This window comes from Ursus maritimus, unplaced genomic scaffold (assembly GCF_017311325.1).
Source record: "Ursus maritimus isolate PB19 unplaced genomic scaffold, ASM1731132v1 scaffold_10, whole genome shotgun sequence".
Taxonomy (NCBI): domain Eukaryota; kingdom Metazoa; phylum Chordata; class Mammalia; order Carnivora; family Ursidae; genus Ursus; species Ursus maritimus.
In genome coordinates this window covers 48,799,584-48,813,573 of record NW_024423344.1, presented here as the reverse complement: position 1 = coordinate 48,813,573, position 13,990 = coordinate 48,799,584, and the positions used below count along the sequence as shown (strand labels likewise).

General features: G+C 38.0%; 1 protein-coding gene across 2 annotated transcripts in view; it reads left to right on the top strand.

Annotated features, from left to right (window-relative positions):
* The window catches only part of COMMD6 (COMM domain containing 6), a 25,691-nt gene that overhangs the window by 1,020 nt on the left and 10,681 nt on the right, over nucleotides 1-13,990 (top strand). The window contains exons 1-4 of one of the 2 annotated variants that reach the window (XM_040623592.1): nucleotides 245-349; nucleotides 438-449; nucleotides 7,147-7,280; nucleotides 12,140-12,292. In XM_040623592.1, the coding sequence (XP_040479526.1) occupies nucleotides 7,215-7,280; nucleotides 12,140-12,292 (219 nt within the window). In that variant the 5' untranslated portion in view covers nucleotides 245-349; nucleotides 438-449; nucleotides 7,147-7,214. Of the gene's footprint in view, nucleotides 1-244; nucleotides 350-437; nucleotides 450-7,146; nucleotides 7,281-12,139; nucleotides 12,293-13,990 lie in introns of those variants that run through there. The other variant, XM_040623598.1, reaches the window with a different exon arrangement.

Sequence of the window (13,990 nt, the reverse complement as noted above, 5' to 3'; positions counted from 1 at the left end):
GGGGGGGGGGGAACGGGGCAGAATGGAAGAGTCCACGTGTACACGTCAGCAGGGGGAGAAGGCATCCTGAAGTTAATCTGTCCTTCCCTTCACAAGGTATCTCCAAAATCTTCGGACCCTCTTCCCACATAAATGGCGGTTGCTGAGTATCTCCTTGAAATTGATGTTTAATTGACACTGATGGTGAGTTACACAAATATATTTGTTTCCTCTCCCCCCACTTCTGCGTGCGGCAGGCCGCAAGGGGCGGGAGGAGGAAGCGGAAGCGTTGGCGGCCAGGCGGTGGTCGGAGCTCCGGACTGTTGGAATGGAGGGCTGCAGCGAGCCGCGACTGGATGCTAAGTCCGAGGTAAGCCCTGGCCTGAGAGGATCCGGGCAGCGGGACTCTGGAGCTAAAGAGATCTTTTTCTAAACTGTGTTTTCTGCCTTCATTTCAGGTCACCAACCAGGTGAGTGAATGGCCGCCCCGCCCTCAGCCAGCGTCAGCTGGGCAAGGGGCGGGCGGTAGCACCTGGCCCGCCCCTTGCCTCTACCAGCCCGGGGACGATGCCACCGTGAGCCTTTCCCAGCTGTCTCCCCAGTCCAAGGCCTGTGTCTGCGAGTCTGTGACTTTCAGCCCGCCTCCATGCATTGCTCCTTCCACTTTGCACCTGACACAGTAGCTGCTGCCATTGTAATTTAAGCTTCTCCACCCACTGCAGCCCAAAGAGTACAGAGCAATTCTTGTTCTTGGTGACCGTTTGTTCAAAGCTAGGTACACAGTATTTTAGAATGTGATATATAGAGAGAAGAAATTGTTAAAATCTACAAAGATAGCACTGCAAACATTTTCTTAGATTTTAAAAAAGTTATTTTGAAGATGGAAAGTATAACTCTAACCTTTCAATGTCTACGTTTTTTTATGCCAGAAAAAAGAATTTGAATTTTTAAGTATATCTTATGCCTCTTTGTTCTAAGTGTTCCTGTCCTGTTTCAGATAATAACTTATTTCTAGGCAAACAACTTAATAACACATTTCCCAGAAGAAGAGTATGAAAAATAGAGCATTTTAGGTCAGGAGTTTCCTAGGCCCAAACAAAATATAAGAAAGGACCAAGGTAAGAAATAACGGGAGTACAGTGACAGAGAGATGTCCATTGGCTGCTGTCTGTCAACTGTCCCCAGCTGCTTTTGCTTCTGAGGATTCCTGGGAGGTAGGGGGAACTCAGAAAGATTAATCAACCCCCTTATCTGGCTTTGCTCAGAGTTACTGAGTTAGTGCACTTTGATTCAATCTCTCATAAATCATTTTATCTATTCACTTAAACTAAATCATATGTTTATTTAAGTAAGATGTCCTGAAACTGAATTATGTTGATTATAGGCTTTTAAAAATTGAACCTCTTTTGTGTGTGTGGGGGGGGGCAGTGTTTAAAACAACACAGATTTATTATCTTAGTTCTGGAGGTTGGAAGTCCAAAATTAGTTTTGTGGGGCTAAAATCAAAGTGTTGGCCAGGCTGTGTTCCTTCTGGAAGCTCTAGGGAAGATTTTATTTCCTTTTCTTTTCCAGCTTGTAGAGGTTGTCTGCATTCCTTGGCTTGTGGCTTCTACTTTTTTCTTCGAAGCACAGCATTCCAACCTTTGCTTCCATCATCATATCACTTCCTGTTCTGTTACCGTCACCACAACTCTTTCTGTGACTCTGAAGCCTTTGCCTCCTTATAAGGATTCTTATTACATTGGGCCTACCTGGATAATTCAGGAAAACCTCCCAACCTCAAGATCTTTAATTTAGTTGTATTTACAGAGTCTGTTTTGTCATATAAAAGAACATATTCACAAAATTTGGGGGTTGGAATATGGACATTTGGTCAGGTGAAGGGAGAGCTATTTTCAGCCTACTACTCATTCCTTCTGTGGAATCATTCAGAGGTTATAGGAATGTTTACATAGAAGAAGCCAAGACAAAAACAAACAAAAAAACCCAAGATATTCTACAAACATTAGAAGTATGAGACTTTAGCAAGGTGATTCATTCAATTATTTATCTAATTCAGACACAGAGCTGAAAAATATTTTTATAAAAGACATCATTTACAACATAAATTATAAAGTACCTTGTAATTGATCTACCAAAGATGTTTAAACCCCTTATGAAGAAAATGATGAGTGCAAGTTTCTAGTCTGGCATGTAAGGAACTTGGAATATGGAAGATATCACTTCATCATAAAAACAAGTAAAAAGCTGAAGAATTAACAACTCTTGGGTCCATTAGAGAAGTGAGGTCATAAGGCAAACTGCTGTCCCCAAATTGGAGAGACAGAGGTGAATACAGAGAATTACAACTTACCAGAATAGAAATCTGTAGAAACCAGTGCCAGGGTAGGAAAACCTAAACTATAATTGATAAAGTGTTTAGAGGATCTGTGGACAAGTCTGAGAGTGAAAGGTTCAAGGACCTAGTCATTGGGGGAGGATGGGTGGGAACTCACACTTTCATGAGTTTTACCACCAGGAACTTGTAAATTGAACATTTTTCATGATGCAGTTTTAAATGTGCTGCTAGAAGAAAATGATTATTCAAGAATATTGTTGAGGGAAAAAATCCATTACCCACCTATACATCATTTATGTTTGTAGTATATGCTTTTTAAAATGCACCAGATAAAACTAATATTTAGGCACCCCCCAATATTATGCATCAGCATACTGACTGTTCTCTCCACCTTTAAAATACACTCTAAATTCATCTTCCCTTGCTACTACCTAAGTGCAACCCTCCATCCTCTTGCCTAGACTAGTTTGCAGTAGGCTCCCAATTGGGTCTCCTTGCTTACTTTCTCAAACTTAATGCCCTATCCAGCAATTTGGATGAGACTTTTGCATCTACGGTAGACCAGGTCTTTCTCCTGCTCAAAGTCTTTTTTAAGTGATTCCTGTCACACTAGAAAAAAGTCTTACATAGACCATGACCTGCAAGGCCATTTAAAAACTGATTCCTCATCTCTTATTACTCTTCTAGTTCATGCCACTCCAGCTACATGGGCCTCATTGTTGTTCCCTGTTCATGTCAGGCATGCTTCTCCCTCTGTCCAGAATGCTCTTTTTTTCCAGAGGTCCATGTGGCTTTTTTCTTCCTTTATTCTGTTCCCTTTCTATTCAGAAGCTACTCCTCAAAGAAGTCTCTCCCAGGTTCTACCTAAATAGCCTTCCTGGGCCTTCCTGGTCTCTCTATCCCTTACACTGCATTTTTAAAATATACTTTTTGTATTTATTTATTGTCTTTCCTTCCCCACTAGAAGGTAAGGTCCTGAAGTCAGGAACTTTGTTTCATTCCTTTTTATATCCCCAGTGCCTAGAACATTGTATTCTTTAGTAAATTCTTTTTTTTTCCCCCTTCTCCTTAGTACATTCTTATTGAATATTGGAGCATAGAGACATAGTAACTGGTCCAAAGCCACATGGTTAGAAGATAGGAGAGCTGAGATTCAGGCTCAGATTGGTCTGACTTCTGAATTTGAGCTGGTTAAATTGAACAAATCATAGTGCTATGTTACCCAGCACTAAAGGTCTCAGATTATCCAGTACTACATGTTCTGATACTTACTGTGTCGAAGTAGTTTATGATTTTCTTTTAGATGTCTAATTAGAATACTTCATCATAGGTGAATGATTATTCCTACTGCTTCCACTTTTATTGCTTTCCTTGCCAGTTTTGTGGTATAAATCAAAAGTAAGATATTCTATTGACACTCAGTGTCTAGTGCTGTTTTCCCTCTTCCCATATATGAGACATAGTGACTTAAACTTGTACATTTTATATAGTGGTTCATAAATGTATAATTGTTTTTGTTCTTCTAGTATTGTGTTGGGTGCGTGAACTGCCTTCAAGGAGTTTATGGTCTAGTGGGTGTGGGGGTGGGAGACAGATCCACAAATGACTCCTATACAGGGAGAATGTTCTAGGTGGTAGGGTGAAAGAAATGACATGAATATTCATAGAAAGTTTGAGAAAACTAGGAAAGTAGAATTTGAGAGGAGTTTTAAGGTGTTTGAGAATTATATTGCAAGAGAAATGAGCAGTATGAGCAAAGGTAGAAAGGCTGCATGCACATTGAAAGAAGGGATGCAGTCCTGTTTGAGGACAAGTGGGAAAATGGGGACTGCGGTGGAAGATAACTCAAGTGCTCGGGTGATCAATAGCTCATGAGGCAGTAGACTTTATGAGTTTTGACTTGTGATATTAGATTTGGTTAATCGATAAACAGTATTTAGAGACCGTCGTCTGGATTGGAGCCAACAAAGACTATAGGCAAGAAATTAGGAGGCTGCAGTAAAATTTAAGGCAAGGTTTAAAAAAACTATTTGTGTAGGTCTGTAGCAATGAGATTGGGAAGAAGGGAATACATGTTGGCACTGGCTGAAATAAAATCTTGAATGCCTACCAATTTTTACGTATTTTGAGAAAAATCAAAGTTGACTAATGTTTCAAACCTGTGTCAGTTGAGGAATGGGCGTGAGGATGAAAAACATTTTGGAGGAAAGATGATATATGTCTGGTGTTGGAGGGCATAGATGCTATGAATTTATTAGTAGTGAATGTGTTTAATGGGAAAGGCTTTATTTTTCTGTATTATTTTTACTGGAGGTATTAGCATCTCTCAGAGGTAACAGGTTATGCAAACCAAATCTGAAATATCTTCTAGTAGTTTTTTTTTTTAAAGATTTTATTTATTTAACAGAGACAGACGGCGAGAGAGAGGGAACACAAGTAGGGGGAGTGGGAGAGGAAGAAGCAGGCTCCTAGCGGAGGAACCTGATGTGGGGCTCGATCCCAGAACGCCGGGATCATGCCCTGAGCCGAAGGCAGATGCTTAAGGACTGCGCTACCCAGGCGCCCCTATCTTCTAGTTGTTTTTGCTAAAATTTCTAGAAACGAATATTTCAGAGTATATAGTTATGAGAATACATTTTTATGTCAATAATAAATTTATTGACAAAGTTATTTTCAGCCAGTGATGCTTGCCCCGTGTTAGTTATTGCTGTGTTATAAACTACCCAAAACTTAGTGACTTGGAATAACAGTTTAATGATCTTTCAGTACTCTTGGGGGTTACCCAGGCTTCGCTAGGTGGTAGCTTCTACTCCCTGTCATCTAGGAGCCTAATTGAGCCAGAAACCCAGAAGGCTCACTCACATGGCTAGTGATGATATTGACTAAGAGCTAGCTAGAGCTGATAATTGGAGTGACTTGGTTCTCCCTACATGGCTGTTCACCTTAGGGTAGCTGGGTTTCAAGAGGCAGAGTCCCAAGAGCCAGCATTCCATAAGGAGGCAGACACTCCAGTTCTCCTAAGGCCTAGGCTCAAGGATTCCAGAAAGCTTCTTTTGCTATATTCTGCTGGTCAAAGCAATCACTGGGACAACTCAGATTGCTGCAAAGGGAAAACAAGCTCCATTTAACGTGAGGAGTGACATGTATGTACAGGGAGGGGTGATACTAATTGTTGGAAGCTATCTTTGGAGACCAGCTACCACATGCTCCAGAAGTTCCAAACATATTAGTTCAACAAATATTTATTTGAACTTTTTTTTAAAAAAATATTTTATTTTTTTATTTGACAGAGAGAGACAGCCAGCAAAAGAGGGAACACAGGCAGGGGGAGTGGGAGAGGAAGAAGCAGGCTCCCAGCAGAGGAGCCTGATGTGGGGGCTCGATCCCAGGATCCTGTGATCACGCCCTGAGCCAAAGGCAGACACTTAACGACTGAGCCGCCCAGGCGCCCCTTTATTTGAACATTTGAACCAAATGTTGTTGTAGTAGATTCAGTAGTAAACTAGATGGATAATGCCCTTGCTCTTAGAAAGTTTGAATTTCCTTGGGGAGACAGGTAATAGATAAGTAAACATGATAATTTCAGATAATGATGAGTGCTATTGAGAAAATTAAAAAAGCAGAGTATGGATGAAGGTACCAGTAAACAAGATGAAGAAGGCTAATGACTTAGCAAATGTTGTATACTTGGACTAGAGTAATATGAATTCTCAAGTGGGAATTTACTAATAAGTTATGCCTTAATCAATTTCCACATATAAACACAAAGTATAGCATAGCAGTGTCCAATAGAACTTTCTGTGATGGTGGAAATGTTCTATGTTGGCACTGTCCAGTATGGTAGCACTAGCCAGATGTGACTGTTGAGCACATGATATGTGACTAGTGCAACTGAGGAAGTTACATTTTTTATTTTATTAATTTAAATAGTCACATTTGGGTAATGGCTACTGTATTAGACAGCTCAGGTCTAGCATGTAGAAGATGATAGTCTTATGCCATCCTAGACCTATTTTACTTTCTTGACCTACTAGAACTTAATTTAATTCCAAATAGTAATGTTGCAGCTAGGTATAATGAAAACTGCATAGAATAAGGAATCAGATAGATTAGGGTTGGAATAGCAGCTATACTAGTTTTGTATCCTTGGATGAGTTAGTTGGTCAGTCTTTTCCTCATAGTATTTTTGAGAAAGGTTAATGTGCGCAGAATACTTAACAATCCTTCTATTGGCAAACTTTCATTTTAAAAAGAACATAAAAGTATTTTATGATTCTAGCTATAAAAATTACATACAAAGACTAGAAATAGGAAAATAGTTTTTAGGATGGAGTAGTGCATGACTGTTTTTCTAATATTTTGTATTTGAAAAAAAATTAAATATAAACTGAAATTGTCTTTATCAATATTTTTCTTTATGGCTAGTTTTTATATGATGTTTTTATGTTAATTTCAGCTACCATATCAATTACTTTTTTTAAAGATTTTATTTATTTGAGAGTGTGTTTGTGTGTGTGTGCGTGCACGTGCATGCTCGCACACAAGTCGGGGTAGGGGCACAGGGAGAGGGAGAAACAGACTCCCCGCTGAGTGTGAAGCTGGACATGGGGCTCTATCCCAGGACCCTGAAATCATGACCTGAGCTGAAGTCAGATGTTCAACCAACTGAGCCACCCAGGGGCCCCCAGATCAGTTAAATTTTTAGTCACACTACAGGTGTGACTGACTATAGCTAATTTCTTCGTTTACCTTTTAATCTATATTTGTTTTGAGATTATTTTTCTTCTTTGTAGTCATTTTTTTTAAGACTTTATTTATTTATTTGCCAGAGAGAGAGAGAAGCAAGCAGAGGGAGAAACAGGCTCCCTGCTGAACGAGGAGCCCAACGCGAGACTCAATGCCAGGACTCTGGGATTATGACCTGAGCCAAAGGCCGACACTTAACCCACTGAGCCACCCAGGTGTCCCTCTTTGTATTCATTTTACTTTGGGACATTGTATTTTTTCACTACTAGTTTTGTTTTTTCTCTGTATATTTTCCTTTTTTAATCATTTTCTTAATTCTACAAGAGTTTAGAGGCTATATTACTTCATTCTTAATATCCTCCATAATGATAATGTGATCTGTTCTGATTTTTCTCTTTTATTCTTTTCTTGTTAAAATCTCCAATGTAGTTAATTCCTACTTAAGGCTTAACCACATTTATTAGAAAATTTGCTTTTAGTTCACATTTAAATGTCAGTTTGTTTTAGAATCATAAACTGAATCCCAGCTTTCTTTTACTTGTGAGTACTCATTTTGCACAGTGAGTGTTTGGATGGTAGCTCTATTTCCTCACTTGACAGTTCACCATTGTAATTTTTCAGCAGATTCCAACATTGTGTTCCTTAAATGATTTTCTGCTTGAAACGTTCTAAATAATCCAGAGTTTTATTTCAGACTCAGAGTCAAATAAGTAATGATTTTTCTACCATTTACCTGTAGATAGTAAAGCATCAAGAAATTGTGCAGGCTGAATAAGTTTAAGAAGTGCTCTGAATTAAATTTTTGGATATCACCATTGATCTAATATAAAAATGATATCTCTAATCACGAACTCCCTTAGATTCTGTTCTTGCATTTTTAGCCACTTATTGAACATTCCTATTTAAATATACTCTATCTCCACTTGATAATACCTTTGGACTTAAAATATATAAAATCTGATTGGTAACATGATATCAACATTCTCCCCGTATTCTGTACTCAGATTTTCATAGTTGTCTTTGATCTCCCATAATTGTGAAGAAAACCATCAGGGCCTAATGATTCATTCTTTAAGGATCAGGTTAATCCTACTAGTTACCACCTTAGTTCAGGCACTTAAAACCTCATACCTGGATGATTGTATTCTGCCACCAGAAGAATATTTTTTAATCAATACTTTCATATCCTTTTACTGAAAAAAATTCAATGAGTCCCCATTGCATACAGGAAAAGTTTAAATGATTTCACGTATTTTCCATAAGGTAAAGTATATGAGAATACTTTGAAAACCTCTGAAAACTCACAATTTGAAAAGAATTATTGGCTTCATCTCTTTTTTCAGCTTTCTCTTCCATACTTCCTTACAGGAGCCGTCCACCGCAAGGCAGTTAAATGCTCTCTTCTACCAGATATTGACTCTCTCCATCTCTAGTTGGTTCAGCTTAATATTTATTAAGCATTTATTCTTTGTTAGATGTATATTTCTGGAATATATAAAGAAAACACATTTTTGTCTCAATTTCAGTTCTGTTTGTTTTCAAAACTGAGCTGAGAGCTTATGCTCTCTGTAAAGCATTCCTTTGATAACTGTAGTCTACAATAAGTTTTTCCTTTCAACCAGAAATGTGGTTTGTATTCACTGCAAAACAAAGTACATTACCATGACAGCTTAATGAATAATTTTAAAGTGAACATCTTTGTAACTATAATCAAATTCAAGAAATTCAAGTACCTCAGAAGCCCACCACATGCCCTTCCCCAATCAAACCTCTCCCTTCCCTCCTCCCTAGAGGTAATGATGAGCCTTTTGTGATAATCACATTCTTGCCTCTGTAGTATTCCTACCTGTGTATGCAGCCTTACACAAGATTGTGTTTCCTGTTTCTCAAGTTTAAGTGAATGGAATCACATAACTTTTGACTTGTTTCTTTCAACATTTTGGTGTTAAGTGTAGCTGAAGTTCACTGCTGTACATATTTATCTATCTTACGACTGATAAACATTTGGGTGGTTGCAGTTTATAACTACTATGAATATAGCTTCTTTGCTGTGCAGAAGCTTTGAGTTTAATGTAGTCCCACTTGTTTACTTTTGCTTTTGTTGCTTGTGTTTTTGGTGTCAGATTCAAAAAATCATCACCAAGGTTTCTGTGTCAAGGAGCTTATCGCCTACGTTTTCTTCTAGGAGTTTTATGGTTTCAGGTCTTACTTTGAAGTCGTTAATCCATTTTGAGTAAATTGTTGTGTATAGTACAAGATAGTGGTCAAGTTCCCTTCTTTTGCATGTGGCTCTTCACTTTTCCCAATGTTATTTATTGAAGATACTGTCCTTTCACCACTGTATATTCTTGCCTCTCGTCATAAATTAATTGACCATACATGCATGGGTTTATCTTTGGGCTCTCTGTTACGTTCCATTAATCTACGTGTCTCTTTTCATGCCAGTGCTATACTTTTAAAATTACCATAGGGGCGCCTGGGTGGCGCAGTCATTAAGCGTCTGCCTTTGGCTCAGGGCGTGATCCTGGCGTTCTGGGATCGAGACCTGCATCAGGCTCCTCCGCTAGGAGCCTGCTTCTTCCTCTCCCACTCCCCCTGCTTGTGTTCCCTCTCTCGCTGGCTGTCTCTCCATGTCAAATTAATAAATAAAATCATTAAAAAAATAAAATAAAATAAAATTACTATAGCTTTGTAATATAGTTTGAAACCAGAGAGCATGGTGTCTCCGGCTTTGTTCTTTCTCAGAATTTGCTTTGGCTATTTGGGGTCTTCTGTGGTTTCATACTTATTTTAGGATTTTTTCTATTTCTGTGAAAAATATCTTTGAAATTTCGATAGGGCTTGCATTGAATCTGTATTGAGTAGTATGGACAATTTTTTAACAACATTAATTCTTCCAATCCATGAGCACAGGATATCTTTCCATTTATTTGTGTCTCCAATTTTTTAAAAAATCTTATTTATTTATTTGAGAGAGAGAGAGAGCAGGAGCGGGAGGAGGGGATTGAGGAAGAGGAGGGAGGGGGAGAAGCAGATGCCCTGCTGTGCAGGGAGCCTGAGGCAGGTCTGGGTCCTAGGGTCCTGGGATAGTGACCTGAGCCGAAATCAAGAGTCAGATGCTTGACTGACTGAGCCACCCAGGCACCCCTCTGTTTTCTTGAGATGTAAAGTTAGCTTGTTTAGTTGAGACTTTTCTTGTTTCTTGAGGTAGGTAGGCATTTATCGCTGTGAACTTCCGTCTGAGAACTGCTTTTGCTGTATCCCGTAAATTTTGGTGTATTATATTTTCATTTTTCTTTGTCTCAAGGTATTTTTAAAATTTCTCTTTTGATCTGTTCTTTGACTCATTGATTATTCAGTAGCATGTTGTTATGTCGCCACATATTTGTGAATTTTCTAGTTTTTTTCCTTGTAATTAATGTCTAGTTTCATACCATTGTGGTCAGAAAAGATGCTTGATAGGATTTCAGTCCTCTTAAATTAAGACTTTCTTTGTCTTAACAAATGATATGTCTTGGCAAATGTTCCATGTGCACTTGGGAAGATGTGCATTCTGTTGCTTTTGGATAGAATGTTCTGTAAATATCTGTTAAGTCCATCTGTTCTAACATATTGTTTAAAGCTGATGTTTCCTTATTGATTTTCTGTCTGGATGTTCTATCCGTTGATGTAAGAGGGGTATTAAAGTCTTCTATTGTACTGCTGTCTGTTTCTTCCTCTAGGTCTGTTAATAATTGCTTTGTCTATTTAGGTGCTCCTATGTTAGGTGTGTGAATATTTACACGTTATATCTTCTTGTTGGATTGGACCCTTTTTCATTATGTAACTTGCTTTTTTGTTTCTTATAACATCATTGTTTTAAGGTCTGTTTTGTCTGCTGTTAAGTGTAGCTACCCCAGCTTTCTTTGGTTTCCATTTCCATGGAATATCTTTTCCCATCCCTTCGTTTTTAGTCTATTTGCCTTCTTAGCTCTAGAGTATGTCTCTTGTATGCAGTATATAGATGAGTCTTATTTATAAAAGATCCCAAGTTTAAAAAAAAAGAGGTTTATTAATAAGCAAAGCTTTTTGCCCTATCAGCATTGATAGCAAAATGTGTCAGTCAACAGGTATTTTTTGTGAGCGCCTGTGTACCATTTACTTGTTTAAGCTTTGAAAACAAGAAACAAAATTCCTCCACTCACCATCTTATGTTTTAGTTAGCATTAAGAGCTGCATTTATCCAATCCTGTTTTATGCCCCAGCAACACTGAGCAACCATTGATAGAAATTAGATTACAAGTATTAGGCAGCCAGTAGTCAATAAGCATGTAATCTTTGGAGTCAAACAGACTTTGGTCTCAGTTCTGATCACAGTAAAGTGTGAACTTACACACATTATCTAAGCTCTCTGAAATTCAGTTTTGTCATCTGCAAAATGGAAATAATAGCCTATAATGTCATGATGATTCAGTGAGGCAGTTTAATACATGTAAACTACATAGCATGTCACCTGACAGGTGTTCATCATCAACAGTGATGAAATCTAAAACCACCTTATCACCCAGTGCCTATGCTCGTGTATGGCTTCAGGTCGAGGACCGTGGTGAGAGAGGAAACTGGAATGGTTCCCATGTGGGTCCCAGTCGCATATGAAGATGGTATATAACTCATCTTCCATTTTAGGATTTTGGATTGTGGAATGCGAGGGAGCATATATGGAACAGGAGAGGGAGGGAGAGATAGTCCCCTTAAATGCTGGAGCAAAATGAAGGGCAAACCAGCAGTATCACATCTTCCTTCTACTTCCATTATACATCTGGTAAAGATGGTGTGTGTGTGTGTGTGCGTGTGTGTGTGTGTTTTACTGTTGTAATTATGACAGTGTTGTTTTCCAACTCTGTTTATATCCCATATTGCCTCTCTCCATTTTCATTTGGTTATTGTTCCCCTGGCAATATTAAAATGAAGATACTTTCTTTTACTGTGACCGGCATTGAAACTAAAAGTTCAATGTGAGAGCAGTAAAATTGAATAAATATCTGCATTCATGGCAGTGTTATTACCAACGTATTGTTCTATAATATTTCATTACAGCTTGTAGATTTTCAGTGGAAGCTGGGTATGGCCGTGAGCTCGGACAGTTGCAGATCTCTTAAGTATCCTTATGTCGCAGTGTTGCTGAAAGTGGCAGATCATTCAGGCCAAGTAAAGAACAAGTCCTTTGAAATGACAATTCCACAATTTCAGGTTTGTGACTTCACTCATTCAATTGTAGTTCGTTGTTCTATAATTGCTACTTAAACATGTATAAAATCTTTCTTAAGGAAAATTTTAATTGTTTTTGTTTACAGTTGTTTTGATGTGCTTTATATTAGTACACACAAAAGATCTGAATCTGTTTTCTTTGGGAATTTGATAAGTTTCAGTATTTTCAATACAATGTTGAATTGGTGTACTGTCACATTTGATCACTTTCATAGTACTCTGTGAATCTATTTAGAAAATTTTCATCTTCTTTGGGAGGAAGATGAACTTTGCATTTAACTGTTTTACTCTTATTCTTTTTAGGCTTACTATTCAAGAATGATAAGCTAAATGAATCTTATCTTTGAACAGTGTTGACCCTGAATTTTCTGACTAATAATGTTTATAAAATGCTGATCAGAGTACCAGTACTTGATGGTAGTTTTATCAGTGAGAAGTTTGAGTAACTCAGTGGCTTCTATGTAGAGTCATCTTATTCATGTTATCATTTCTACCTCTTTTCTGTAAGCAAGGAAGGAAAAAGGGGGATGAGTGAAAAATTAGACTTTCTTTAAAGGTACATTCAAGGAAATGTTTTATCATTGACTACTTTAACTGGCCTTAGAGTTTTGTTTTTGTTTGATTGCTTTGGTGAGTGAATACTTAAGAATCCTCACAATAGTTAGTACTCTAAGAAAAGTAAGGTACTCTAAAAACAATAAGAACAACAACCACTAAGTGATGCATTGGAAATATGAGAATTCTTTGTAAAACTAACTAAAAATATATTGGTCCTAAGCTTCCCCTTTAAGAAAAGCTTCTCATATGCCTCTTTAGGATGCTTTTGATTTCTTCTTTTACAAACTATACTCTTTCCCTAGCTTTATTGAGGTATAGTTGACAAATAAAAATTGTATGTATTTAAGGTATATGATGTGATGTTTTGGTATTATGTATGCATTGTGAAATGATTACCACAATCAAGTTAATTAACATATCCACCACCTTATATGGCTACCATTTTTATGTGTCTGTATGGTAAGAACACTTGAGATCTACTCTTTTAGCAAATTTCAAGTACACAATACATTATTTTTTTATTATTAGCATACAATTATTTGTTTCAGGGGTATAGGTCTGTGATTCATCAGTCTTACACGATACACGGCACTCAGCACAACATATACCCTCCCCAGTGTCCATTACCCAGCTCCTCCATCCTTCCCAACCCCCTCCCCTCCAGCAACCTTCAGTTTGTTTCCTGAGATTAAGTCTCTTATGGTTTGTCTCCCTCTCTGGTTTTGTCTTGCTTCATTTTTTCTTCTCTTCCCCTATGATCCTCTGCCTTGTTTCTTAAATTCCACATATCAGTGAGATCGTATGATAATTGTCTTTCTCTGATTGACTTATTTTGCTTAGCATAATACTCTCTAGTTCCATCCATGTTGTTGCAAGTGGCAAGATTTCATTTTTTTGATGGCTGAGTAATATTCCATTGTGTACACACACACACATCTTCTTTATCCATTCATCTGTCGATGGACATCTGGGCTCTTTCCATAGTTTGGCTCTTGTGGACATTGCTGTTATAAACACTGGGGTGCAGGTGCCCCTTCAGATCACTACATTTGTATCTTTGGGGTAAATACCCAGTAGTGTAATTGCTGGGTCATAGCGTAGCTCTATTTTCAACTTCTTGAG